Source organism: Schistocerca gregaria, chromosome 5 (assembly GCF_023897955.1).
Source record: "Schistocerca gregaria isolate iqSchGreg1 chromosome 5, iqSchGreg1.2, whole genome shotgun sequence".
NCBI classification, from domain to species: domain Eukaryota; kingdom Metazoa; phylum Arthropoda; class Insecta; order Orthoptera; family Acrididae; genus Schistocerca; species Schistocerca gregaria.
Window position 1 is genome coordinate 632,362,824 of NC_064924.1, and position 27,057 is coordinate 632,389,880.

The 27,057-nt window shown below is 36.6% G+C and overlaps 1 protein-coding gene across 4 annotated transcripts in view; it reads right to left on the minus strand.

Annotated features, from left to right (window-relative positions):
- Nucleotides 1–2,205: 2,205 nt before the first annotated feature.
- The window catches only part of LOC126272516 (arrestin domain-containing protein 1-like), a 151,775-nt gene continuing 126,923 nt past the window's right edge, over nt 2,206–27,057 (minus strand). For 2 of the 4 annotated variants that reach the window (XM_049975421.1, XM_049975419.1), the window contains exon 6: nt 2,242–3,033. In XM_049975421.1, coding sequence (XP_049831378.1) covers nt 2,891–3,033 — 143 coding nt within the window. In that variant the 3' untranslated portion in view covers nt 2,242–2,890. Of the gene's footprint in view, nt 3,034–27,057 lie in introns of all 4 variants that reach the window. The other 2 variants (XM_049975418.1, XM_049975422.1) reach the window with 2 other exon arrangements.

The following is a 27,057-nucleotide window of genomic DNA, read 5'->3' on the forward strand; positions in this document are numbered from 1 at the left end:
ACCAGCATTACTGAGATAAGCTTCCCAGCATGTCATACCCACCCTACTGGAGAGAGACACAATGAAATTAAACAGTTTTCATGCAAGGTCGGGCCCCACTGCACGTTGTTCGTGAAGTTCACCTGCTTCTCCAAAACACATTTGGAAACTATCGAATTATCAGCCAATTGTTTCCATATGCTTGGCCAACATGATCACCTGATCTCACTCCGTGTGATTTCTTGTTATGGGGCTACCTGAAGGACAGGGTTTACCAGTAGAACATCCACAAAAGTGTTGACCTGAAGTCCAGCATATCAAGAGAGGTAGCCAGCATACCTACGAACATGCTTTCTTCTGCTGTGCAGAATCTAATCCTGCACTTTCAGACTCTTCTGGACACTGATGCTGCATATTGAGCCCCTTTTTTAGCAGTAATGGTACCGATATGTAATGATATCATGTACCGTAGCAGTACATTTAAAGTATTTCAATTGAATTGATTCTGCATTATTTCTCTTCCCCATGTCCTTGAAATTAATGCTATCAAGTTTGGTCCACATACAGTAATTAGTTTCCATGTTAAAATGTGTTGAATAGGTAAAGTTTAATTACCACCAAGTGTATCATCACCGGACAACAAGTCAGCAGTCTGAGGTTACTATTCACACAATGAACATCTCTGTGTTAGAGTTCACGCCTGACAATCACTCAGTCAACATATCTGAATGAAGTCCTCACTTCAGCAGGAATGTTCACAGTTAAGGTTTGTTACCCTGTAAAAGTCAGTTTCAGTCTCTAGTGCAATTGCAGTTAACCATTACAAAGACTTTAAAAAGTCGCCTTGAATAACATCCAGCTTTATTACAAATTAATATAAATTTTGAGTGTTCATAATGATTCAGTGAATGACTCTAAAAACAGTCTCTAATTATTCATGTTTGATAAAATGATGTTTTGGTGAAGATTCGTCATTAATAGACACTTGACAGAGGGCTTCATTATGTAAATACATTATTGAAGTCCTCTGTCAAGTATCTATTAATGAAGAAATTGCCAGTGTCTAGAATCTGGTTTGTGCAGTTCCTAACTTGGTTCACTGACAATATTATTTTGAAGGAAAGTGGTCTAATCAGCCCCTAATTAATAACGATGTTGTTGCTGACAAACTGTTAGATATATGAAAAGACATAGCGATGTGATGATCACTAGTTTGTGTTTTAGTCTGAATAAATGGGAAATAATATCCAGTTGTGTGTATGTGTGTGTGAGTGTGTAAGATGTAGTTAAATATTTTCTCAAAGCAAACGTCACTTCACTGCAGATTTACCAGAATCTACGTGCATTATATAACACTGAGCACACATTACTGTAAATGCCTGTAAGCAGCAGATAGTCAACAATAAGCATATCACAACAAAACCATGAAAGCACACTGATAAGCAGCAAAATATGAAGGTTTTACTATAACAATTCTTTAGGTCTGAAGATTCTTATCCAGCCAAATGTTACTGGTAACATTACAAACAATTGCGGAGCAAATATCTGATTACATTATGCTGAGGCATCGCAGCAATGCAAGTTTAAAAAGACCTTTGAACTTAGAAATTTGAACAGCAACCAATTTCCGATTTCTTCTTTAGAGTTCACAAGACTATTTTCAGCTTTTTGTACTTATAGTGGCCTCCGACGTGTGGTTATGAAATCTGTTTCTTCAACATTGCTTTTCTGAGATCTCTTAAGTAGCGGCAGTCAGGAGTTATGTGTGCAGATCTGCAGCAGTATCAAGGTAGGTGGACAATTTATGTTGCAGAACCGCCGTCAATGTGCGAAAGAGCGCATTACGTTGCAATGCCATGCTATCAGTATTACACCACAGTCAAGAAATTCTGCCAGATCTTTATACGTAAGAATCTGGAATTTAGTTTAAAAAAAAAAAGAGTGTAATTATTGGCTAAAGCTGTAATTCGAAACAACAGATCTAATATGTGAAAATTCCAAAATGTTTAGCATATTGAAAAGTGTAATTACTTTTTTAAAAAAAAAATACTTGTATACGAAGGCTGCATTAATTGGTGAATAGCAGCCTAAACTACTCTGCAAGTACATATAGTGCACATCTGGAGTGTGAAAGGTAAGCTAAAAAGCGCTTGATAGATACTGTGTAGCAATAGTACCAATTTGATAAGTACATTAAGTGTGATAGCTATGAGTATACCAAATGCATAAACATTTATAAGTGAATTTATTTTAACTCGGGAAGTCACAAGTGGTACAATGTTCAACTACAGCAACCAATAAAAATGCAGAAGCATAGCTTCAGTGCAAGACTTTTAGTCTAATTAAACATTTCCAAGACAAGTTCACATGGCATTCAAAATTACTACTTAAAAAAAAAGCACATTAACATATATTTACATGCAGTAATCAATCACTCAAATGGCAATATTATAAGGATTACTATTAATACTTAACAAATAACTGAAATGATGATGACAAGGATTAACTAGAAACTCAATGTTTACTGACATTACAAGAGTTGTTGAAAGTGAAAATGTATGTGTTAGGTGACAGATGGAACAGCTCTTGGCTCATACGATATATGTGTAATAGGTGATATATAACTAGAATAGAATTGTATCATTTGCAACAATTGTTTCTGGTGCTATTACACTTGACAATATATTGCACATAAAGACTACAGTTGCTGCATCATTTGTAACAAAACACTAGGAGCTATCATACTACAACTGAAAATAATCACATTAATCTTCAGCATGTCAATGTTTCATTCCACTGTGGTACCACTGACAATAATTACTGTGTTACACCAACTATGGCATTTGAATCAGATCAAGAATTTTTACACTTGACTTTCTTTTTGTATTCAAAATTCACCAATTGCCATTTTCTAGACAGGAGTTTCTTCATAGCAGACATTCGCCATAGAATAAGTGGAATATTTTGGAATATAATTTGTTGAATACTTGAGTGGACCACAGTAATCAACAATGTTGTAGGGACCAAAGTGGCAAGGCTCGTTATTTGGCATTGCTGAAATTTTAGAATGAATTATATTAGACTATGCATGAAAAATCACGTGAGGCATCTGCACTGTTAAAAACAGAATTTTTAAATCTTATTACATACATAATTGGTTAAATGTACTGGAGTTTCATCAATGCAAGTATTTTATTTGAGACATATACATGATGTAAAAAGCCTAAAATTTCTCTTAATTTACAAAACATCCAATTAATAAGGTTCGAAGTGAATAAAATGCCTACAGTTCAAGTACTGTGCTATAATACTTAAGTTTTGAATTATGTAGTATTGATTTTTTGTTATGTATGTACTAAGTGATTCTGTAGGCTTTTTGTAATTCAGAAATTCTCTCTGCATTTGCCTTTCATTTTCATCTGGAAATTTGGATTATTTCTGCCAAATTCAGGTACATGAGGTATTTTGCCAAACTGAAAATAGTTCTGAAGTTTTAAAAATAAACAATTTATAAATGTGAATACACATAATAGTTCAAATATTTAGATTCTTAAGGATTAAATATTATACATATTTACAATCATACTTTTTTGTCGTTGTAATAATATATTACTCACACTACTTGCATTCCCTCAATTAACTGCACACACTGCAACAACTGAAAAGCTGCTATGATAAAATATTTTGTGTCCAACTCATTTGCATAGGACAGCTGCTGTGATAAAAATGTTTTCTTGTGTCCAAGTCACTTGCATAGGGCAGTATTCTCAATGTGAATGCAAGACTGTTTAACTTGTTTGCCAATAATTTGTGCTTGAAGATCGTGATGGATTTTTTTTTTTTCTAAAAAATTCCAGTAAATGCTTCCACAAATTCCGAATTGTTATGAGTAGTTTGAAAGTTATTCGACTTATTTTTAAATTGAAAGTACTGGGTCTTTCTCATGCTTAATTTTAATCCATTTAGATTAAACAAGTGCTGTACGCTGTTCAATAATGTCAATGACTGTGAATTTTTTCTATGGTTCCACTTTCAATGAGTGCAAATATAAATGGATGGGAAGTTAAGTATAGGGGTAAATCATTTATATAAAATAACTACAGGATTAGACTGAAAATAGAATCTTGTAAAATCCCCTGTGAAATAATTACCTGTATCTAATTTAATATCTACCATTTTACCATCTCCCAATCAAATAAAATTTGACCAACTTAAAACGGCTGTCGCTGACCTGACACAGTAGCTTTCTAATTTATAGAGTAAAAGGTAGTGGTTTATTTGTTTATTTATTTATCCTTTGACGAAGTACACTGTATGGATCAAGATATATTTTCATTTCATGCACCAACAGTTATGTAGTATTTACTGTCTACTGTTTAACAAAAATATAATTTATTACAAAATTATTCTAGGGCTATTTCATATTAAATCAGGTTTTGTGCCATTTTTCTTTTGATACAATAAAGTTATTGTAACTGTTTTGAACTGTAGTGCACATAAATTCATTTACACTGTAACAACAATTATCAGGAGAAAGAAAACTGTCATTCTACTGATCGGAGTGTGGAATGTCAGATCGCGTAATTGGGCAGGTAGGTCAGAAAATTTTAAAAGGGCAATCGATAGGTTAAAGTTGGATACAGTGGGAATTAGTGAAGTTCGGTGGCAGGAGGAACGAGACTTTTGGTCAGGTGAATACGGGGTTATAAATACAAAATCAAATAGGGGTAATGCAGGAGTAGGTTTAATAATGAATAGGAAAATAGGAATGCGGGTAAGCTACTACAAACAGCATAGTGAACACATTATTGTGGGCAAGATAGATACGAAGCCCATGCCTACCAAAGTAGTACAAGTTTATATGCCAACTAGCTCCGCAGATGACGAAGAGATGGATGAAATGTATGATGAGATAAAAGAAATTATTCAGATAGTGAAGGGAGATGAAAATTTAACAGTCATGGGTGACTGGAATTCGACAGTAGGAAAAGGAAGAGAAGGAAACGTAGTAGGTGAATATGGAATGGAGCTAAGGAACAAAAGAGGAAGCCGTCTGGTAGAATTTTGCACAGAGCATAACTTAATCACAGCTAACACTTGGTTCAAGAATCATAAAAGAAGGTCATATATGTGGAAGAAGCCTGGAGGTATTGGAAGGTCTCAGATATATTATATAATGGTAAGACAGGAACCAGGTTTTAAATTGTAAGACATTTCCAGGGGCAGATATGGACTCTGACCACAATCTATTGGTTATGAACTGTAGATTCAAGCTCAACAGGGTCTTCTTTCCCCACTAATTTTTCCAAGCCCGTTCCCTTGGCAGTGGTTTCGCTAGATAGTAGATAGGGACATTCGCATGAACTGAAGAAACTGCAAAAAGATGGGAATTTAAGGAGATGGGACCTGGATAAACTGACTAAACCATAGATTGTACAGAGATTCAGGGAGAGCGTAAGGGAACAATTTACAAGAATAGGGGAAAGAAATACAGTAGAAGAAGAATGGGTAGCTTTGAGAGATGAAGTAGTGAAGGCAGCAGAGGATCAAGTAGGTAAAAAGACGAGGGCTAGTAGAAATCCTTGGGTAACAGAAGAAATATTGAATTTAATCGATGAAAGGAGAAAATATAAAAATGCAGTAAATGAAGCAGGCAAAGAGGAATACATAGTTTCAAAAATGAGATTGACAGGCAGTGCAAAATGGCTAAGCAGGGATGGCTAGAGAACATATGTAAGGATGTAGAGGCTTAACTCACTAGGGGTAAGATAGATACTGCCAACAGGAAAATTAAAGAGACCTTTGGAGAAAAGAGAACCACTTGTATGAATATCAAGAGCTCAGATGGAAACCCAGTTCTAAGCAAAGAAGGGAAAGCAGAAAGGTGGAAGGAGTATATAGAGGGTTTATACAAGGGCGATGTACTTGAGGACAATATAATGGAAGTAGAAGAGGATGTAGATGAAGATGAAATGGGAGATATGATACTGCATGAAGAGTTTGACAGAGCACTGAAAGACCTGAGTCGAAACAAGGCCCCGGGAGTAGACAACATTCCATTAGAGATACTGACAGCCTTGGGAGAGCCAGTCCTGACAAAACTACACCATCTGGTGAGCAAGATGTATGAGACAGGTGAAATAACCTCAGACTTCAAGAAGAATATAATAATTCCAATCTCAAAGAAAGCAGGTGTTGACAGATGTGAAAATTACCGAACTGTCAGTTTAATAAGCCATGGCTGCAAAATACTAACACGACTTCTTTACAGACGAATGGAAATGCAGGTAGAAGCTGACCTCGGGGATGAACAGTTTGGATTCCGTAGAAATGTTGGAACACGTGAGGCAATACTGACCCTACAACTTGTCTTAGAAAATAGATTAAGGAAAGGCAAACCTACGTATCTAGCATTTGTAGACTTGGAGAAAGCTTTTGACAATGTTGACTGGAATATTTTCTTTCAAATTCTGAGGGTAGCAGGGGTAAAATACAGGGAGTGAAAGGCTATTTACATTGTACAGAAACCAGATGGCAGTTATAAGAGTCAAGGAGCATGAGAAGTAAGCTGTGGTTGGAAGGGAGTGAGACAGGGTTGTAGCCTATCCTCGATGTTATTCAATCTGTATATTGAGCAAGCACTAAATGAAACAAAAGAAAAATTTGGAGTAGGAATTAAAATTCATGGAAAAGCAATAAAAACTTTGACGTTTGCCGACGACATTGTAATTCTGTCAGAGACAGCAAAGGACCTGGAAGAGCAGCTGAACGGAATGGATAGTGTCTTGAACGGAGGATATAAGATGAATATCAATAAAAGCAAAACGAGGATAATGGAATGTAGTCAAATTAAATTGGGTGATGCTGCGGGAATTAGATTAGGAAATGAGATGTTTAAAGAACTAAATGAGTTTCGCTATTTGGGGAGCAAAATAACTGATGATGGTCGAAGTAGAGAGGATGTAAAATGTAGACTGGCAATGGCAAGGAAAGTGTGTCTGAAGAAGAGAAATTTGTTAACATTGAGTATACAGTTAAGTGTCAGGAAGTCGTTTCTGAAAGTATTTGTATGGAGTGTAGCCATGTATGGAGGTAAAACGTGGACAATAAATAGTTTGGACAAGAAGAGAATAGAAACTTTCGAAATGTGGTGCTACAGAAGAATGCTGAAGATTAGATGGGTAGATCACATAACTAATGAGGAGGTATTGAATAGGATTGGGAAGAAGAGGAGTTTGTGGCACAACTTGACTAGAAGAAGGGATAGGTTGGTAGGGTATATTCTGAGGCATCAAGGGATCACCAATTTAGTACTGGAGGGCAGCGTGGAGAGTAAAAATCGAAGAGGGAGACCAAGAGATGAATACACCAAGCAGATTCAGAAGAATGTAGGTTGCAGTAGGTACTGGGAGATGAAGAAGCTTGCACAGGATAGAGTAGCATGGAGAGCTGCATCAAACCAGCCTCTGGACTGAAGTCAACAAGAACAACAACAACAACAACAATATCAGTTTTCTATGAGAAAATTTTTGAGACATTCTTTTGAAAATCTTTTTATTGTTCATTTTTCTCAAGAATGAAGGGAGTTTTTCAAAGGCTTTCGGTCCAGCATATGATGGCTTCTCTCTCTCTCTCTCTCTCTCTCTCCCTCTGGTTTTTTTTTTTTTTAAAAAAAGGCTCATGCTTTATGAAGTTACAGATTTGTATGACCTTTTGAGACATGCCCAAAGATAAACAAATTCCCTTTACATCTCAGTTAATGACAGGTATTCCTTTCTGGTGCCCAACTGCTTTAATCTGGTTATATTCTGTTTTTGTGAAGAAACTTTGAGTTGCAAAAATGTCTTCAAATATTTTTAAAAATATCGGTGAAAGACATATGCTCAATAGTTTCCTACATCTTCCTGTGACCTCTTTTTGATTAACGGCTTTAACACTGTATAATTTAGATCATCTGGGAAGCACCATTCTTCAGAGGACAGATTACTTACGGGGGATATGGGTCCCTATATTAAACCAGAAACTGTTTTCATTGGTCTTGTAAATATTTTATATTATCCAGTTGATCCCCCCACCCCAAAGGTAAGTACTACTTTATATTTACATCTTTAGTTGTAATTGTTTTTCATATTCAGACCCTTTCAGTAAGCAGACAGTAGTTTGTGGCACAACGCTTATGAGAGCACTCAGGGAAACAAGAAAAAGAAAAGAATAGAACAGACATTCATTATCTTGTTACATACAATTTCAAGTCATTGACTTAATGTAAAGGATACTTGTCAAAACACAAAACATTGGTTTACAATTTTTCTTGTAATGTCATTAATATAATATACTGTACTGGATATGAAATTAATTTGCAACTAATATTTTTTCTTAAGAAGTAGAAAACTTTTAAAAATTAACAGTCCTAAGTACTCGCTCTTTCCTGCTCAAATTTGTAGGTTGTCCTCCATGAATTCTTCTACTGACTGAAAAGTAACATTTCTGCACTAGTTTCTCATATATGGTTTTTTCCAGTGTTTCTAAACTTACACTAAGCAATTCCCTTCCTTTCACTTCGCCCTAAACTGTGCATATTTGTAATGACGGTTTCCTGAAGTTTTAATATTCAACCCACATGGTTTGAGTTAGCCCAAAATACAACTACATATCTTAATATGATTCGAAGTAGTAGTGACATACTACTTTTCTTATGTCCATATTCGTAGCATTGTACAATATCCTCATTGCATATGCTACCCTATTTAATTTGTTAGCAAGGTAATGTATATGTGAATCCCATGATAGATTATTATCCAGCTGCATTCATAGGAATTTCATACAGTTAGCTTCCTGCAAATCCTGGTTTTTGTGACTGACTCAAACATCATTTCATTTTAACACATTTAAATCAAATCAGGTATCTAATTTTTCTTAAGTATTTAAAACAGTTTGAGGAATCTGATCAGTACCCGTACTTTCAATGATTACAGTGTGCCATCTGCAAATAAAACTGAGTGACACTCAATGTTAAGTTGTAGATCATTCATGTAAAACAGACACAGAAAAGGCAAAAGAAATGGGCTGAAACCTTGGAGAAAATAGATGTGTTACATAACAGCAAAACTGCATGGAATCAGATCAAAAAGCTCAATGGGGATAAAGAAAAAAGGGAAAAAAAGAAGGCTAGAGCAACACATAATCAAATTGTGTATCAACTACAACTGAATGCCACGCCCAATGAAAAATGTGAGAAAAGCAAGTTACAACATGGTATCTACACAGAAATCCACAACTTCTCTTCTCCTTTCATAATGAGAACTCAATGGCGCTATAAACTGTACAAAAAACTGAAAGGCAGTTGGTGCTGATGATATGTGTGTAGAACAGGTAAAGCAGTTCAGACTGAATACCAAAAATTGGGTGTTAAGCTTATTTATCCACTGCTAGAAACTTTTAAAATACTTAAACTATGAAAGTAGTGTAAGATAATAGCACTCATAGAAGCAGGAAAAGAGCCTGACTCATGAAGCAACTATCGACCCACAGCCCTTCCGTGCCATCTCTTCAAACTGTATAAAAGGCTGATCGTTAATCAAATCAATAACATCATTGATTCAAAGTTAATCCTACAGCAAGCTAACTTTAAGTGCAGTAAATCTTGTACTGACCAGGTTTTGACACTCACAGAGCATATAGGGGAGGAATATGAAAATTAATACTGGACTTGGCACGGGTTGATCTACGTGCTGCCTTTGATACAGTAAACCACCCAAAACTATTACTCAAGATCTTTGATATTACTGTTGTTGTTGTTGTCTTCAGTCCTGAGACTGGTTTGATGCAGCTCTCCATGCTACTCTATCCTGTGCAAGCTGCTTCATCTCCCAGTACCTAGTGCAACCTACATCCTTCTGAATCTGCTTAGTGTACTCATCTCTCGGTCTCCCTCTACGATTTTTACCCTCCACACTGCCCTCCAATGCTAAATTTGTGATCCCTTGATGCCTCAAAACATGTCCTACCAACCGATCCCTTCTTCTAGTCAAGTTGTGCCACAAACTTCTCTTCTCCCCAATCCTATTCAATACCTCCTCATTAGTTACGTGATCTATCCACCTTATCTTCAGTATTCTTCTGTAGCACCACATTTCGAAAGCTTCTATTCTCTTCTTGTCCAAACTAGTTATCGTCCATGTTTCACTTCCATACATGGCTACACTCCAAACAAATATTTTCAGAAATGACTTCCTGACACTTAAATCTATATTCGATGTTAACAAATTTCTCTTCTTCAGAAACGCTTTCCTTGCCATTGCCAGTCTACATTTTATATCCTCTCTACTTGGACCATCATCAGTTATTTTACTTCCTAAATAGCAAAACTCATTTACTACTTTAAGTGTCTCATTTCCTAATCTAATTCCCTCAGCATCACCCGATTTAATTTGACTACATTCCATTATCCTCGTTTTGCTTTTGTTAATGTTCATCTTATATCCTCCTTTCAAGACACTGTCCATTCCGTTCAACTGCTCTTCCAAGTCCTTTGCCGTCTCTGACAGAATTACAATGTCATCGGCGAACCTCAAAGTTTTTACTTCGTCTCCATGAATTTTAATACCTACTCCAAATTTTTCTTTTGTTTCCTTTATTGCTTGCTCAATATACAGATTGAATAACATCGGGGAGAGGCTACAACCCTGTCTCACTCCTTTCCCAACCACTGCTTCCCTTTCATGCCCCTCGACTCTTATTACTGCCATCTGGTTTCTGTACAAATTATAAATAGCCTTTCGCTCCCTGTATTTTACCCCTGCCACCTTTAGAATTTGAAAAAGAGTATTCCAGTCAACATTGTCAAAAGCTTTCTCTAAGTCTACAAATGCTAGAAACGTAGGTTTGCCTTTTCTTAATCTTTCTTCTAAGATAAGTCGTAAGGTCAGTATTGCCTCACGTGTTCCAACATTTCGACGGAATCCAAACTGATCCTCCCCGAGGTCTGCATCTACCAGTTTTTCCATTCGTCTGTAAAGAATTCGCGTTAGTATTTTGCAGCCGTGGCTTATTAAACTGATAGTTCGGTAATTTTCACATCTGTCAGCACCTGCTTTCTTTGGGATTGGAATTATTATATTCTTCTTGAAGTCAGAGGGTATTTCGCCTGTCTCATACATCTTGCTCACCAGCTGGTAGAGTTTTGTCATGACTGGCTCTCCCAAGGCCGTCAGTAGTTCTAATGGAATGTTGTCTACTCCGGGGGCCTTGTTTCGACTCAGGTCTTTCAGTGCTCTGTCAAACTCTTCACGCAGTATCGTATCTCCCATTTCGTCTTCATCTACATCCTCTTCTATTTCCATAATATTGTCCTCAAGTACATCGCCCTTGTATAAGCCTTCTATATACTCCTTCCACCTTTCTGCCTTCCCTTCTTTGCTTAGAACTGGGCTGCCATCTGAGCTCTTGATATTACTATGGAGCATCAAATAGTAAAAACCATAAAATCATTTGCTTCAGAACCAAAAATTATGGAGAAAGCAGAAAAATGGCCTTGTTCAGGGAAATGTTCTAGTTGCTATCCTGTTCAACATATATACCCGAATATACGAGAAATTTTCTTTATGCTGATGATTTGGGTACCACAGTGCAAACCTTTGAGGAAGTAGAGGTAAATACCCTAGAAGCTATGTCAACATATTACGATGACAACTATCTCAAACGAAATCCCACTGAAACAAAAGTTTGCGCTTGTCATCTGCACATACGCCTCGCAAATAGAAAGCTGCACTTTAACGGAAATGGGTCTACGCTTGAACACACATACCAACTGACATACCTTGGAGTTGCATATGACAGGTCTCTTACATACAAATTTCACTGCAAAAGAACTGGAAATAACGTAGCTATAAAGAACAATATCCTTAGAAAGCTAGCTGGCAGTAACTGCGGCACCAAACCTACTGTGCTTAGAACCCCCACATTAGCTTTTCCAAAGTTGTGTATGCATGCCCTGATGGGTCCAGATCAGCACCTACAAAGAAGATTTATACAAGGCTTAACGAAACCTGTAACCTAGTCGTAGGATGCATGAAGCCCTCTTCACTGGAATAGCTCAACCAAGCTTCAGGTTTCGGTAGTCCCAAGTAGAGTAGCTCATTAACATAATGAGCCATTCAAAAAGACATTTGATGAGTGCCATCCCCTATATGGTATCATCTATGGATTAAAAAGATTAAAATCAAGATATTGATTCCTCAATTATATTTGGATGAACCCCCAGTTAGCAACCCTATTTAAGAACAGACACTATGTAGTACTGAATTAAACTAAATATCATGGAAAATGCTACAACTGTATCAGAATTGATGTGGTCCACGTATAAATCAATCTGATAAAACACAGACTTATTAGAACCTGATGACAATAAATGTCACTGAGGAAAAATACTGAACATGGAAACATCTTCTAACATGCCAAAACTGCCCTGCACATTGCTCCCTAGATGAGCTCTGGCCGAGCAAGCATGAAGCTTTTGACTTATCCCAGTATTGGGCCATAAAATTGACAGCTCTGTTAGTTTGAACTGCATGGATATCATGATATAATCTGAAGGGATGAAAAAAGGGATGAATATTACCTAGGTAACCACTTATGTGAGTATTAGATTTTGACATACTTATAAAAAAAGGTCATTAAATGTCTACAATTTTTGAAGGATTTACAATGAAGTTATCACATAACTTGAACTTGGAAATTTATGGGCTGCCAGATAATACAACAGAGAGAGAATTATATACTGAAGTGCCAAAGAAACTGGTAAAGGCAAGTGTATTCAAATACAGAGATATGTAAACAGGTAGAATATGGTGCTGCAATCAGCAACGCCTATATATGACAGCAAGTGTCTGGCGCAGTTTTTAGATTTGTTACTGCTGCTACAACAGCAGGTTAACAAGATGTTAAGTGAGTTTGAACATGGTGTTACAGTCGGCACATGAGCGATGGGACACAGCATCTTTGAGGTAGTTATGACGTGGGGATTTTCCGATATGTGTACCGTGAATATCAGTAATGCAGTAAAACAACAAATCACTGACATTTCTGTGGACGGAAAAAGATCCTGCAAATGGAACTTATGATGCCTGAAGAGAATTGTTCAATGTTACAAAAGTGCAACCCTTCTGCAAATTGCTGCAGATTTCAATGCTGTGCCATCAAAAAGTGTCAGAGTGCAAATCATTCAACGAAACATCATCAATATGGTCTTTCGGAATCAAAGGCCCACTCATGTACCCTTGATGACTGCATGACACAAAGCTTTATGCCTTGCCTGGGCCCGTCAACACTTTGGGCTATTGATGACTGGAAACATCTTGCCTGGCCGGACGAGTCTCATTTCAAATTGTATCGAGTGGATGGACGTGTACGGGTATGGTGACAACTTCATGAATCCATGCACCCTGCATGTCAGCAAGCAACTGTTCAGACTGGTAGAGGCTCTGTAATGGTGCGCAGTGTGTGCAATTGGAGCGATACGGGACTCCTGGTATGTCTAGATATGTCTGGCAGGTTATTGTACACGCCGACGGACTTGGCAATTCTAGCAGGACAATGCAACACCCTACATGTCCATAATTGCTACAGAGCGGCTCCAGGAACACTCTTCTGAGTTTGAACACTTCCACTGGCTACCAAATCTCCCAGGCATGAACATTATTGAGCATATCTGGGATGCCTTGCAACACGCTGTTCACAACCTCTTGTACTCTTATGGACAGCCCTGCAAAATTCATGGAGTCAGTTCCCTCCAGCACTACTTCAGACAGTAGTTGAGACTATGCCACATTGTATTGCAGCACTTCTGTGAGCTTATGGGGGCCCTACGCGATATTAGGCAGGTGTACCAGTTTCTTTGGCTCTCCTGTCTACAGTTGAGCATACTGTCTTCTGATTTATTTCTATGGTCAACAATGAATATTTGTGCCATTTCTTTTGCAGCCTCCGCACTTCTAAATATAGTTTGTGAAGGGTTAATTTGTATTAATTTTCAGTTAATTGTGTAACTACTTTTTCCATCACTTCACAAGTTTTTACCAGAAGTAATACACTTCACTTGCTTTTATTTTTTCAAGACAGACTGTAGAGGGAAAAATTTCACTAAAAATGCGTAACTAATTTCCAATAAAACTAAAACAGTTTCTGGCCCAAGATGCTGGAGTTGGTGATGTGTGCTTGCTCTTGTGTGTGTGTGTGTTTTATTGATGAAAGCTATGGATAAAAGCTGATGTGAGTGTCCTTTAGTTGTGCCTGTCTGCAATTTGACACGTCTTCTTTACAGTAATCTGTCTTTTCCTACATTGTTGATACTCCTACCTAGTGTTCCATTGTTTATATAACATTATTAGAATTTGTAACACAATGATTCACATACCAGTTATTTCTATCTGTGTTTAATCAGGGTGCACATGCAGACAAGGAAAAAAATTTCCGGATTTTCCCCGAATTTCTCAGTTAAAAATACACATCTCTCAGGTGAAAACACACTCTTTCCATGTTAAGTGACAGTATATTTTGCCTCGGAACTGCAAAACATCAATCCTTTGAATGGTTATGGTTTTATACATGGGCGTAGAATTTCCCGGCACTTTAGAAAACGAAACTCAGGGAAAAGGACATGTTTTGGAAATATCTTTGATGTGCAACAACATGTACGCTGCGTATTTTCGTATTACGAAACTAGTGAGTGTAGTTTCAGCTCTCTGAGACTGCAGACCTGTGTGCAAGTTGCGTTTGTGTGAGTGTGTGTGTGCGTGTGTGAATGTGTATCTACTGCTGACAAAGGCCTTAATGGCCAAAAGCTTTGGTTGTATGAAATCTTTTTATTGTGCCTATCACGACTCAGCATCTCCGCTATATGGTCAGTAGCAGCTTTCCTTCTCTGGTATTGTTACATTCCATCCTGGATTTTCCATTGTTTGAAAGTACACATTGAAATTCCACCAAACACCACAAGTTACTTTCTGAAGCACTGACATTGAGATTGTGATGTGCTTTTGTAAGCCAGACTAGCCAGCTGATGACAGTGGATATTAAGAGCATAGGACATGAGAAAGTAGTCAGCTAACAGCAACATCACTGCTAATTAGCATGAACACACAAACAGGGAAAGTTAATAGTTTAAATTAATATACATAGTGCTGCCACAAGAAAAGCACAGCTTTCACACATAATATTGGTCTCTTAAGATTAATAAGCTGCAAGAGAAGCTAAGCTTTCGCATATAATGTTGATCTTTTTTGCGCGTGTTACACTTCAAGATTTATCACACAAGCATGGTAGCAAAACTTTTAATAATGACATAAATGTCTGAGCTTCACGGTTTGAAATTCTTCTACGTGGCTCGTCATCAAAGAGTTGATTTTTAAATGAGAGTCAAACGCTCTGTGGTTTAAGAAATTCATGTTACATACTCGCACATTATTCAACTTATGTAAAAGGATATTTACTTTGAAAGTAACACTTTTCAAATCAACATTCACAATATTTTCCCGCAACCTGTTAGAAATAAATAGGTTTGTTTCAGCAGTTGCCAGAGAGGGCAGATAACAGGCAACACCGCACTTGCGTAGCTACCATGATGTGGGAAGGCCATATGTACGTACATGTAAAACATGGAAAGGTCATACTTTGTGTCATAAAATAAACAAGACATCAGAAGATACTCCAAGGGCATCAGAATTTTGTGAACCACACTAAAATGTGCACATTTAAAGTGCATACTTAAAGTGCACATTTGTATGTCCAGATACCCAATGAAGTAGACCTCGACCTGATATTAAGCTTTTCTGTGTGGTTTTCGGGATGTAAATTTTCTTGGAGCATCATTACTGTATTAGATCATGTTTGGTTCTTTATTATGGCATAATGCCATACATGCTAGAAGATGAAAATGTGCACTTGAAATGCAGCGAACAATTGAAACTAGTCAATACTGTGGAAATAAATGTTTTGTTTCAAATACATTGACTGCCTCTGCGGAAAATGTTAATAAAAGTCAAATTTCTTTAGAAAAGAACAAAAATAACTTCATTGTTCAGCAAGGCGGTTAATGCTTGACTGTCAGAAAGGTGGAAACAAAATAAAATCTGAAACTAGTAACATATTTTAACCTTCCATAATTACGTGAATATATTTTAATTCACTTTATAGCTCCCGGCCACAGATATCCGTTTTGCTTGCATTTGACGTGAGAGTAAACAAAGGGGAAACAGCAAAATCACTAAATGTTAACAAGGGTCACGTGGAGACTACCCACTATAACCTATAGCACAGACTGCTCTGCGCATCAGCCCCGGATCTATGATATTTGCTAACCGGGTCAATGCTTTGAAAAAATTTCAAAAATATGTCCATCTTCTAGCACACATCTTTCTGAAAAGTCTGAAACATAAAACATATATGTTCGAGGAAATGTAAGACATGTTATTTGGTCTTAAGTATGCCAAAGTGCAGTGTCACACCTCTTCATACAGCATTCTTCTATTGCATGTCACTGTATTTCACTATGTGGAATTGAAAATTGCATATTTTGTAATGGATGCCATCAAACTATATTCAGAACATTGGAACTGAAATGTCCTGTGGTGCCTCTCCTGCTCCCGGTCAGCTGGTTTGACACACTACCCCTCTTAAAAAGAATCTCGCAATTAATAGTGGATGGGATTATTTGTGATCAGGAGAACAAGAACTCTACAGAAAATTTACACTGTTTATTGCCTATCAGCTAATGACTTGCTGTTTTGTGTGACATAAAATTAAATATAGGATACATAAAACCAATAAAGACAACAGAAAAGCATGAAAGTACACATTTCTTCAGTCCTTTGCTCCTAGCATTTTTCTCTCTCTAATCTTGCTACAGCTTTATATGGCGTGCTTTACTTTCTGCGAAAGAATCTATTACCTCATCAAAGTTCGTCAAATGTTTTGCTACATGAAAAATCGAAATATCATTATCTAATATTGAAAAAGCTGTTAATACATTTAATACCCAAGACTGGTGTGTTTTCTCAATCTGATTACATGTCTGATAGATTTAAAAAAAAAGGCCTTTCTAATATTGCAGAAATTTTGTAACACACACCAAATAAACAAAGCTGTTTTGGCATGAATGGTCATTTTTATAACACAACAGAATGTAATTCATGAACTACCAATATCAAATGCCTATTAGGCCTACTACAAGAAGCTTTATGTTAGGAAATAGTTTCACATTTCATTCATATGCACCAGTTTCTCAAGCATGAGATCGAAAAGTAGTATTACAAAATTTTTATATAAATTTGGAATTGTCTTATTCTTCCATAATTTGTGTGATTTCCCCAGTTCTTCTCCTTCATCGTTCTAACAAACAATCTTGTCATCACCTATTCTGTAGCTATTCCTGCCATTGTCAAAATTTGTTCACCAATTAACTTCACTAATCCTGCCAGAATCACGGGTTTAGTTATCCCACAATTATTCTCTGGTTAGGCATTGTTACATGTTCGTACAACACATTTTCCACCTTGCTTCCAGAATAGAATTTAAGCGGCTTCTAGCCGGGGACTGTACAACTGGTCCTTACTAGTGTAACAATATGGTCCAAAACTTTTTGTCAAAATTTCATTTTCTTGGAGACACCAACAAGATAATACATATCTTTCTCACCTGTTATTCCTGTTAGTCATTTATTTCCATTGTGATAGTCTGAATATATAGATTTTGCTAGTAAGTATTACAATGCTGATCATTGGCAAAACCAATCCACCACATAATCGCGACAGCAATTGGCATTCATCCATTCGGCCTTAATCCACTCAACTTGTATAGCCCCGCCCTCTTTTGTCTGCGAAAAATTTATTTTTAGATGTGACGAGGATTCTCCTGACGGAGACATCACGTGCACTATGCACGCATTCAAAAATCAACTTATGATTCATTCAGAAATAGACTTAAAATATGTTCAAAAACCAACAGGGATGCATTTCAAAATCATATGAATAATCGATAGAGAAACATGCGCTGGATGCTAGGTGCTGTGTCAAACACGTTCCCCCCCCCCCCCCCCCCCCCCCCCTCAAGAATATAAATTTGGCACCCCCTTTTGCCAGTAGCATCTGGTTACTTGCTGTTAGTGCTTACTCAGCCAATGGCCACATTTCTGTAGCCAGAGGCGGGAGAAGGTAGTACTCAAATGTGACACAACTGCGCAAGCCTCGCTCGTAACTGCTAAAAAAAATCTAATGTAAACAGTTGTGACTTCACACTCATCGGAGGCAATTTGTTGTTATGAAGCATGGCATAGCCTTCCTAAGGACTTTGACACATTTTGCTGCAGGCAGATGCTTGCATGAGCACTGTGTGTAGTGGTTGTATATGGCATATTTCCTTTAAATTTAAGTTATTTTCGTTTTTTTTTCCTTTCTCATTTATGTTTTTTTTTTTTCATTTGTTAGAGTATCGGTCCCTACCAGTCAAAATTTAACAGAAAACTAAAACAACGAAAAATTCCGGAATTCTAAAAAATTCCCGGGTTTTTCCCGGATCTCCCAGTTGTGCCGGGTCATATACACCCAGTTAATCTAATAAGTACATATTTTCTTTACTAAATTGTCATTAGATGCACCTTTCTTTTATTGATTGGTTCATTTATTTAAGAAAGAATGCAGAATGGTTAGAAATCCATAAATAAGAGCTAAACTTGCCTGTATCACCAAATGCAAGTCTCATCAGAATGTTGTTCATTCTCTCTTATCAATTACATGTAGTTTAATTAGAAACAATCCACTTGAATCAGATCAATAAATCTTGCTAATTCACTGGATTCAGATTATGTTTATGGATGATTCAACTTAGGATATGTGGAAAGAACACTAGCATATATTTTCTTTTATAAATATTTATGACAAGTTCTGCATCACTGAGGATCTCCTCATGATGGATTTATGGAATGAAACTATACCTCCCTAAGTCAAAAACAGCAGCTGTCATAACACATCTATTTTTTCTCCTGCTAGTTTGTGTATCAGACATCGAAGTTAAAATAGGAATATTTAGTTACTTCTTTACTGTGGTTCTGTATATTGAAATTATTGGATTATTTTGCTCCTCTAATTCTATGCAGCAAAAACATATAGTTCCCGAAAAGGAGCAGCAGCCTTTACAGTAGTTGCTAGGGCAATAGTTTGGACGACTGATTGAGTAGCCATATAACATTACCCAATATTATCTTCTTTTTTGTATTGCAATTGTCAGAAAGCATTGGGAAACTACAGTCATTATGTTTTATGAGAAAAGGTAGCTGTACTGTAAGGCCTAATGATAATGTAATGGCAGCCTCCTGTGTAAAATATTCGGGAGGTAAAATAGTCCATCACTCAGATTTTGTTAGGACTATCACAAGGATGTTGTCATCAGTTGGGGGAAAAAAAGGTGGAAAAAACAGTTTTTTTAAAATAATTTATCTTGCACCTTTACTGGATGGCAGCCATCTTTATTTGTAGGTGCGTGACGATTTTTCATTCTGGAGACATTAGCGAAAATTTGAATATCTATGCACTGGGTTAAGTTACAATATTGTAATTGCCATGATTGTTTTTAGAAAAGTGTCCTCTACAACATTGTCTATTACACAAAATACCCTAAACTAAAAAATAACCAGTCAAAATGACCTCCAAAGTTTGGTATCCAAAATTTCAAAAATCCACTTTCTAGGCCCAAAAATAACAAACAAGGGGTGATTGATGAGAGTATATTTTCTTCCTATAGTTAGACATCACACGCTACTAGCCTCATACAGAGCAAGAGCACTTACAAATGTTTCTTTAATGTTTTATGAATTTTTAAAATTTGAAAATTTTCCTTTTTTGTAAAGTATGGGGTTAGTTATCTCACTTGGGACTGAATATAAAATATGATTTTTGCACAGTTTGTACACCTACATGATAGCAATGTACTGTAAAACTTTCAACATTGATATCTGACTGTGAACAAGGATATGAATTTTTGAAAATGAGGAAACTATTCCCTTTACTCTATAACTGATCTTATAGCTGTGGCCTATTTAAATGGTTTTCTGTTTCACTGTAATAAAATTTAATTGTGACATATATTTAGTTAACACTATCATCCAATATTCATATATTTTATTTATTTTTAGTAACGCAATATTAAACAATAGGAGTTTCGCTTTTGTTTTATGGTAATAAAAATGCCCATTTACATTTAGGTTTATTGTCAATAAAGAAGTACATTATTGCTGGGTGTGGCATTGTTGTAGTTAGTCTGTTCTGAAACCTCTGTTAGAGTGGATGTACATACTTCGCCAAGAGAGTAGAATGTCTTATGTGCTTTGTTCTGTGTGAATTTTGTAATTAATTTTGAAGAATTAACTGGAATGCAATAATGTGGATGAACAGTGCTCTATTGGACAAATAATAAGTGATGTGTGTCGCAAAACAGTTTATGGTTCAGTTTCAAAAAAACTTGAAAAATGTCAATGACTTTTGTGAAGTTAGACAAACCTTGTTTAAATTTTGAGTAAGTTCTTCTGTAACATCAGTGCTTGAGTATCATGAGAAGAAATATATTCTGAAGTACAACCACATTTTTGGAAGAAAGTGCTGGGATACACTTACAGTTCATAAAAAAACCCATAAAACTTGAACATTTGTCCTTGTCATGTGAGAGTGAAACAGCTTCCCAAGTGAAATGTAATGTGATTACTGGAAATTCCCTGTGCCCAAATTGTTACTAAAAATATCTGCTGTGGATCCAGAACCATAATGATGTAACCTTATTAATGACATTTATTTTCCTAATGAGGAAGCTGTTAGTATATTGGATTTTGCTTTTTCTAAGTATCTCCTGCTTCGAAAATAATAAAATCAAGAAGCAGCAAAAGAAAAGCAGCTACTGAAAATAAGGTAAAACAAATTTCAGACAAAATTAGAAAAGACTTGGAATCATGCTTTAATAATACAGATACCAACATTATTTCTAAAGAAGAAGAAAACCTACCACCAGCATCATCTGACACTCAATATTTGAGCTTAATAGAGAAATTAAAAATTAAATGGTCAGTGACATCTAATGAGGAAAAAGTTAAAATTTTAAGTTTGCTCCCTGACTCATGGTCAAGAGAAAAAATAGTTTATGAATACAATGTTTCTCATCGTTTGGTTAAACTAACCCGAAAATTAGTGAAAGAGCAAGGCGTTTTCCCAGTCTTAGGAAAGAAGAAAGGAGTAGGTATAAGCGAAACAATTACAAAGATCCAGCAGTTTTTTGAAGATTATGAAAACAGTAGAATGTGCCCAGGTTGCAAAGATAGCAAAAGAGTTGTTATAAATGGAGTTAAAGTACCAAAGCAGGAACAACTGGTGCTGTCAAACTTAAATGAAATTTAATTATGATGTAAATAAAATAGAAAGAAACTTCCACATGGGAAAAATATATTAAAAACAAAGATTCCAAGACTTACCAAGCGGGAAAGCGCCGGTAGATAGGCACAATAAATAAAACACACAAACACACACACAGAATTTCGAGCTTTCGCAACTGGCGGCTGCTTCGTCAGTATATGTATATGTATGGATGGATATGTGTGTGTGTGTGTGTGTTTTTTTGTGTGTGTGTGTGTGCGCGAGTATATACCTATCCCTTTTTCCCCCTAAAGTAAGTCTTTCCGCTCCCGGGATTGGAATGACTCCTTACCCTCTCCCTTAAAACCCACATCCTTTCATCTTTCCTTTTCCTTCCAACTTTACTGACGAAGCAGCTGCCGGTTGCGAAAGCTCGAAATTCTGTGTGTGTGTTTGTGTGTTTTATTTATTGTGCCTATCTACCGGCGCTTTCCCGCTTGGTAAGTCTTGAAATCTTTGTTTTTAAATGAAATTTATGTAGCCTTCAAAAATCCTCATCCTGAATGCAAAATTGGAAGGTCAAAATTTTGTGACCCCCCACCCTAAGTGGTGTATTTTGGCTAGATCCTCAGGGACACATTCCATATGTGTTTGTTTATATCATCAAAATGTCAAATTGACGATTGTGGGTGCAAAACTCAGCAATGTTAACAACAAGAGTTACTAGATTTAACGGTCTGTGACACTAACAATTATGACTGCATGATGAGTTTGTGTAATAAATGGCCTGGTAAGGAAACCATTATGTTTCGCGAATATGATGAGGAAATGCCAGACAGTATTACCTTCAAACAGTGGGTCACAATTGACAGGGCAGAAATGATAACAATGGTTAAGCCTCATTAAGAGTACTTGGAATCTTTAATTGATAACTTACAAAAACTTAAAAGTCACCACTATGTTTCTGAAATCCAAAGTACGTGTTTGAAGGACAAAAAAGCACAACTTCATGAAACAGGATGAATAGTGCTAGCTGATTTAGCAGAAAATTTTACATTTGTGATTCAGGATGCAATACAAGGATACCACTGGATCAATGACCAGGCAACAGTGCATCCATTTATTCTCTACTTTAAAAATGAACTAGATGAAGTTCGCAGTTCTTCAATTTGCATTATAAGTGACTACTTGGAGCACAACACAACACTGCACATGTGTTTCAAAAGTATGCAATAAATTACGTAAATGAAAATTTTCCCAAGGTCGAGAAGCTGATATACTTTTCAAAAGGAAGTGGTAATCAGTATAAGAGCAAAAAGAATTTTTCAAATCTGTGCAACAACAAAGGTTTGGGTTGGAGGCTGAATGGCACTTTTTTGCATCTTGCCAAGGTAAAAATGCATGTGATGGAGTAGGAGGTACAACAAAATGTGAAGTAAGTAAAGCCAGCCTACAAAGATCAACTACAGACCAAACTCTCACAGTACAGGACATGCATGTCTTTTACAAGGATAATACTAAAGGCATTACCTAGTTTCTGATCAAGAAAGAAGAAGTGGTTCTGCATATGAAAACAACACTTCAAACCAGATTTGAAAACTGTTTAGCAATAAAAGGAACAAGGCATTTCCACAATTTCCGTGGCATTGCAGAAAACTTAGTTTGATGCTATATAACATCAGAAACTGAAATTTATGAGGATCATTGTGTCAGTAAAATTATATCTCTGTCTTTAACATTGAATGACATAATGGCACATGTGTATGATGGACAGTGGTGGCTTGCAGAGGTTGAAAGAATAAATTTGGAAGAAAATCATGTTTTTGTGTATTTTTACCACCCTGCTAGCCCAAGAACAGCATTCAAGAAAAATTACTAGTGACAAAGTTTGGATACCAATTAAAAATGTTTTAAGGAAACTTTCAGTGCTTGAAATTACCACAGCAACTGGGAGGTCTTATTCTTTTAGATTATATTAGATTAATTATTCATTCCACAGACCCACAAATGAGGGGATCCTCCTGGGTGTGGAACATGTCAGATAAACACATTACAAATATGTAAATAGAAAAACTTGAGTTTCATTAATTTTAATGATCCTCAGTCAATAAACAGTAAAATTATGTACATGAATTAAAATTAAACTTCTAATATTGACAGGTTTAATACTTACATTTGCTTTCATTAAATCCATCATTCACACAGTAGCTAGTAACTTGGCTACTACAACCAAGTATTGTCAAAAATTGAAGTAAATTATTCATTTCAATGTTCCTCAGTTAAGAACAGTCAAATTATGCACAAGATTTAAAATTAAACTTTCACTATTTACAGACTTAAGACTTACATCTGCTTTCCATACATCCATCATTCACAAAAAAGGTAGTTACTTGGCTGTTACAACCAAGTATTGTCAAAAATTAAAGTATAATAATTTTTTATTAAAATGGTCTACTGCACTTGTTAAGAAATTCATGGATGGAATAGAAGGAGTTGGCCACCAAAAATTCTTAATTATGTTTAAACTGTGGTTGCTGGTAAATTATTGAAAATACTGGAGTCCTTTCTGGGCAAGAGTAAGTGATTTTAAATCTTTATGTATATTGTTCTTATTCCTAGTATTGATACTGTGTACTAAGCAGTTAGTTGGAAAAAGAGAGGTATTATTTACAACAAACTTCATTAAGGAATAAATATAAGGAGAAGCTGTGGTTAGTGGGCCCAATTCTTTGAACAGGTTTCGACATGATGTTCTTGGATTTACATTACACATTACTCTTATTATATGCTTCTGTACTCTAAAAATGTTTTCTCGGTTTGTGGAGTTACCCCAAAATATGATACCATATGACATAATGGAGTGAAAATAAGCAAAATATGCCAGTATTTTTATATTTATATCTCCTATGTCTGACATCATTCGCATTGCAAACACAGACTTTTTTTAGGCACTTTAGCAGTTCATTAGTATGTCACTCCCAACTGAATTTATTATCAAGTTGTAATCCCAGGAATTTTACACTCTCAACTTCTCCTATTTCCATGTCGTCATATTTTATATACACACTAGAAGGAAACCTCTTGGAAGTTCTGAACTGAATATAGTGGGTCTTTTCAAAGTTTAATGACAGTGAATTGGTTATGAATCACTTATTAATGTCAGTAAAAATTTGATTAGCTGCTCTTACTTAGCATCTGGTAATGTAACAGATGACAGGTCATTAATATAGTAGGGACCTAGTATGGAACCTTGGGGAACACCAAATGTAATTTCTTCCCAGTCAGATGATGTCAGCCGGCCGGTGTGGCCATGCGGTTCTAGGCACTTCAGTCCGGAACCGTGCGACCGCTACGGTCGCAGGTTCGAATCCTGCCTCGGGCATGGGTGTGTGTGATGTCCTTAGGTTAGTTAGGTTTAAGTAGTTCTAAGTTCTAGGGGACTGATGACCTCAGATGTTAACTGAAACCACTTTGCAGCACTACCAGTGATGCGATAATATTCTACTTTACTTAAAAGATGCTGCCATTCACACAGTCAAAAGCCTTTGACAGGTCACAGAATATGCCAGTTGCCTGCATATTCTATATCACTGAAGCTGTCTGAACGAATAAGTGCTCTTAACATTCACCACCAGGTTTAAGAACAGACACATCTTGAAGGATGTTAATTGAAAATATTTATTTTAGTATGTCAAAATAATATAAATGTTAATTTCAGTGATTTTTCCACTTTTTGTATATAATTCAGTAACTTACTTCAATAATAATTGATTATATCCTGCCAATATCACAAAAGAATAGGCAACGGCCATAAGATCAGTTGTAGACTAATGTGAATATCTCCTCATTTTCTAAAATACATATCTTTGTTCACAATCAGATATCAATGTTGAAATTTTTACATGTCATTGCTATCATGTTGTTGTTGTGGTCTTCAGTCCTGAGACTGGTTTGATGCAGCTCTCCATGCTACTCTATCCTGTGCAAGCTTCTTCATCTCCCAGTACCTACTGCAACCTACATCCTTCTGAATCTGCTTTGTGTACTCATCTCTCGGTCTCCCTCTACGATTTTTACCCTCCACACTGCCCTCCAATGCTAAATTTGTGATCCCTTGATGCCTCAAAACATGTCCTACCAACCGATCCCTTCTTCTAGTCAAGTTGTGCCACAAACTTCTCTTCTCCCCAATCCTATTCAATACCTCCTCATTAGTTACGTGGTCTATCCACCTTATCTTCAGTATTCTTCTGTAGCACCACATTTCGAAAGCTTCTATTCTCTTCTTGTCCAAACTAGTTATCGTCCATGTTTCACTTCCATACATGGCTACACTCCAAACAAATATTTTCAGAAATGACTTCCTGACACTTAAATCTATATTCGATGTTAACAAATTTCTCTTCTTCAGAAACGCTTTCCTTGCCATTGCCAGTCTACATTTTATATCCTCTCTACTTGGACCATCATCAGTTATTTTACTTCCTAAATAGCAAAACTCATTTACTACTTTAAGTGTCTCATTTCCTAATCTAATTCCCTCAGCATCACCCGATTTAATTTGACTACATTCCATTATCCTCGTTTTGCTTTTGTTAATGTTCATCTTATATCCTCCTTTCAAGACACTGTCCATTCCGTTCAACTGCTCTTCCAAGTCCTTTGCCGTCTCTGACAGAATTACAATGTCATCGGCGAACCTCAAAGTTTTTACTTCGTCTCCATGAATTTTAATACCTACTCCAAATTTTTCTTTTGTTTCCTTTACTGCTTGCTCAATATACAGATTGAATAACATCGGGGAGAGGCTACAACCCTGTCTCACTCCTTTCCCAACCACTGCTTCCCTTTCATGCCCCTCGAGTCTTATGACTGCCATCTGGTTTCTGTACAAATTGTAAATAGCCTTTCGCTCCCTGTATTTTACCCCTGCCACCTTTAGAATTTGAAAAAGAGTATTCCAGTCAACATTGTCAAAAGCTTTCTCTAAGTCTACAAATGCTAGAAACGTAGGTTTCCCTTTTCTTAATCTTTCTTCTAAGATAAGTCGTAAGGTCAGTATTGCCTCACATGTTCCAACATTTCGACGGAATCCAAACTGATCCTCCCCGAGGTCCGCATCTACCAGTTTTTCCATTCGTCTGTAAAGAATTCATGTTAGTATTTTGCAGCTGTGACTTATTAAACTTATTGTTCGGTAATTTTCACATCTGTGAGCACCTGCTTTCTTTGGGATTGGAATTATTATATTCTTCTTGAAGTCTGAGGGTATTTCGCCTGTCTCATACATCTTGCTCACCAGATGGTGTAGTTTTGTCAGGACTGGCTCTCCCAAGGCTGTCAGTAGCTCTAATGGAATGTTGTCTACTCCCGGGGCCTTGTTTCGACTCAGGTCTTTCAGTGCTCTGTCAAACTCTTCATGCAGTATCATATCTCCCATTTCATCTTCATCTACATCCTCTTCTACTTCCATAATATTGTCCTCAAGTACATCGCCCTTGTATAAACCCTCTATATACTCCTTCCACCTTTCTGCTTTCCCTTCTTTGCTTAGAACTGGGTTTCCATCTGAGCTCTTGATATTCATACAAGTGGTTCTCTTTTCTCCAAAGGTCTCTTTAATTTTCCTGTAGGCAGTATCTATCTTACCCCTAGTGAGTTAAGCCTCTACATCCTTACATATGTTCTCTAG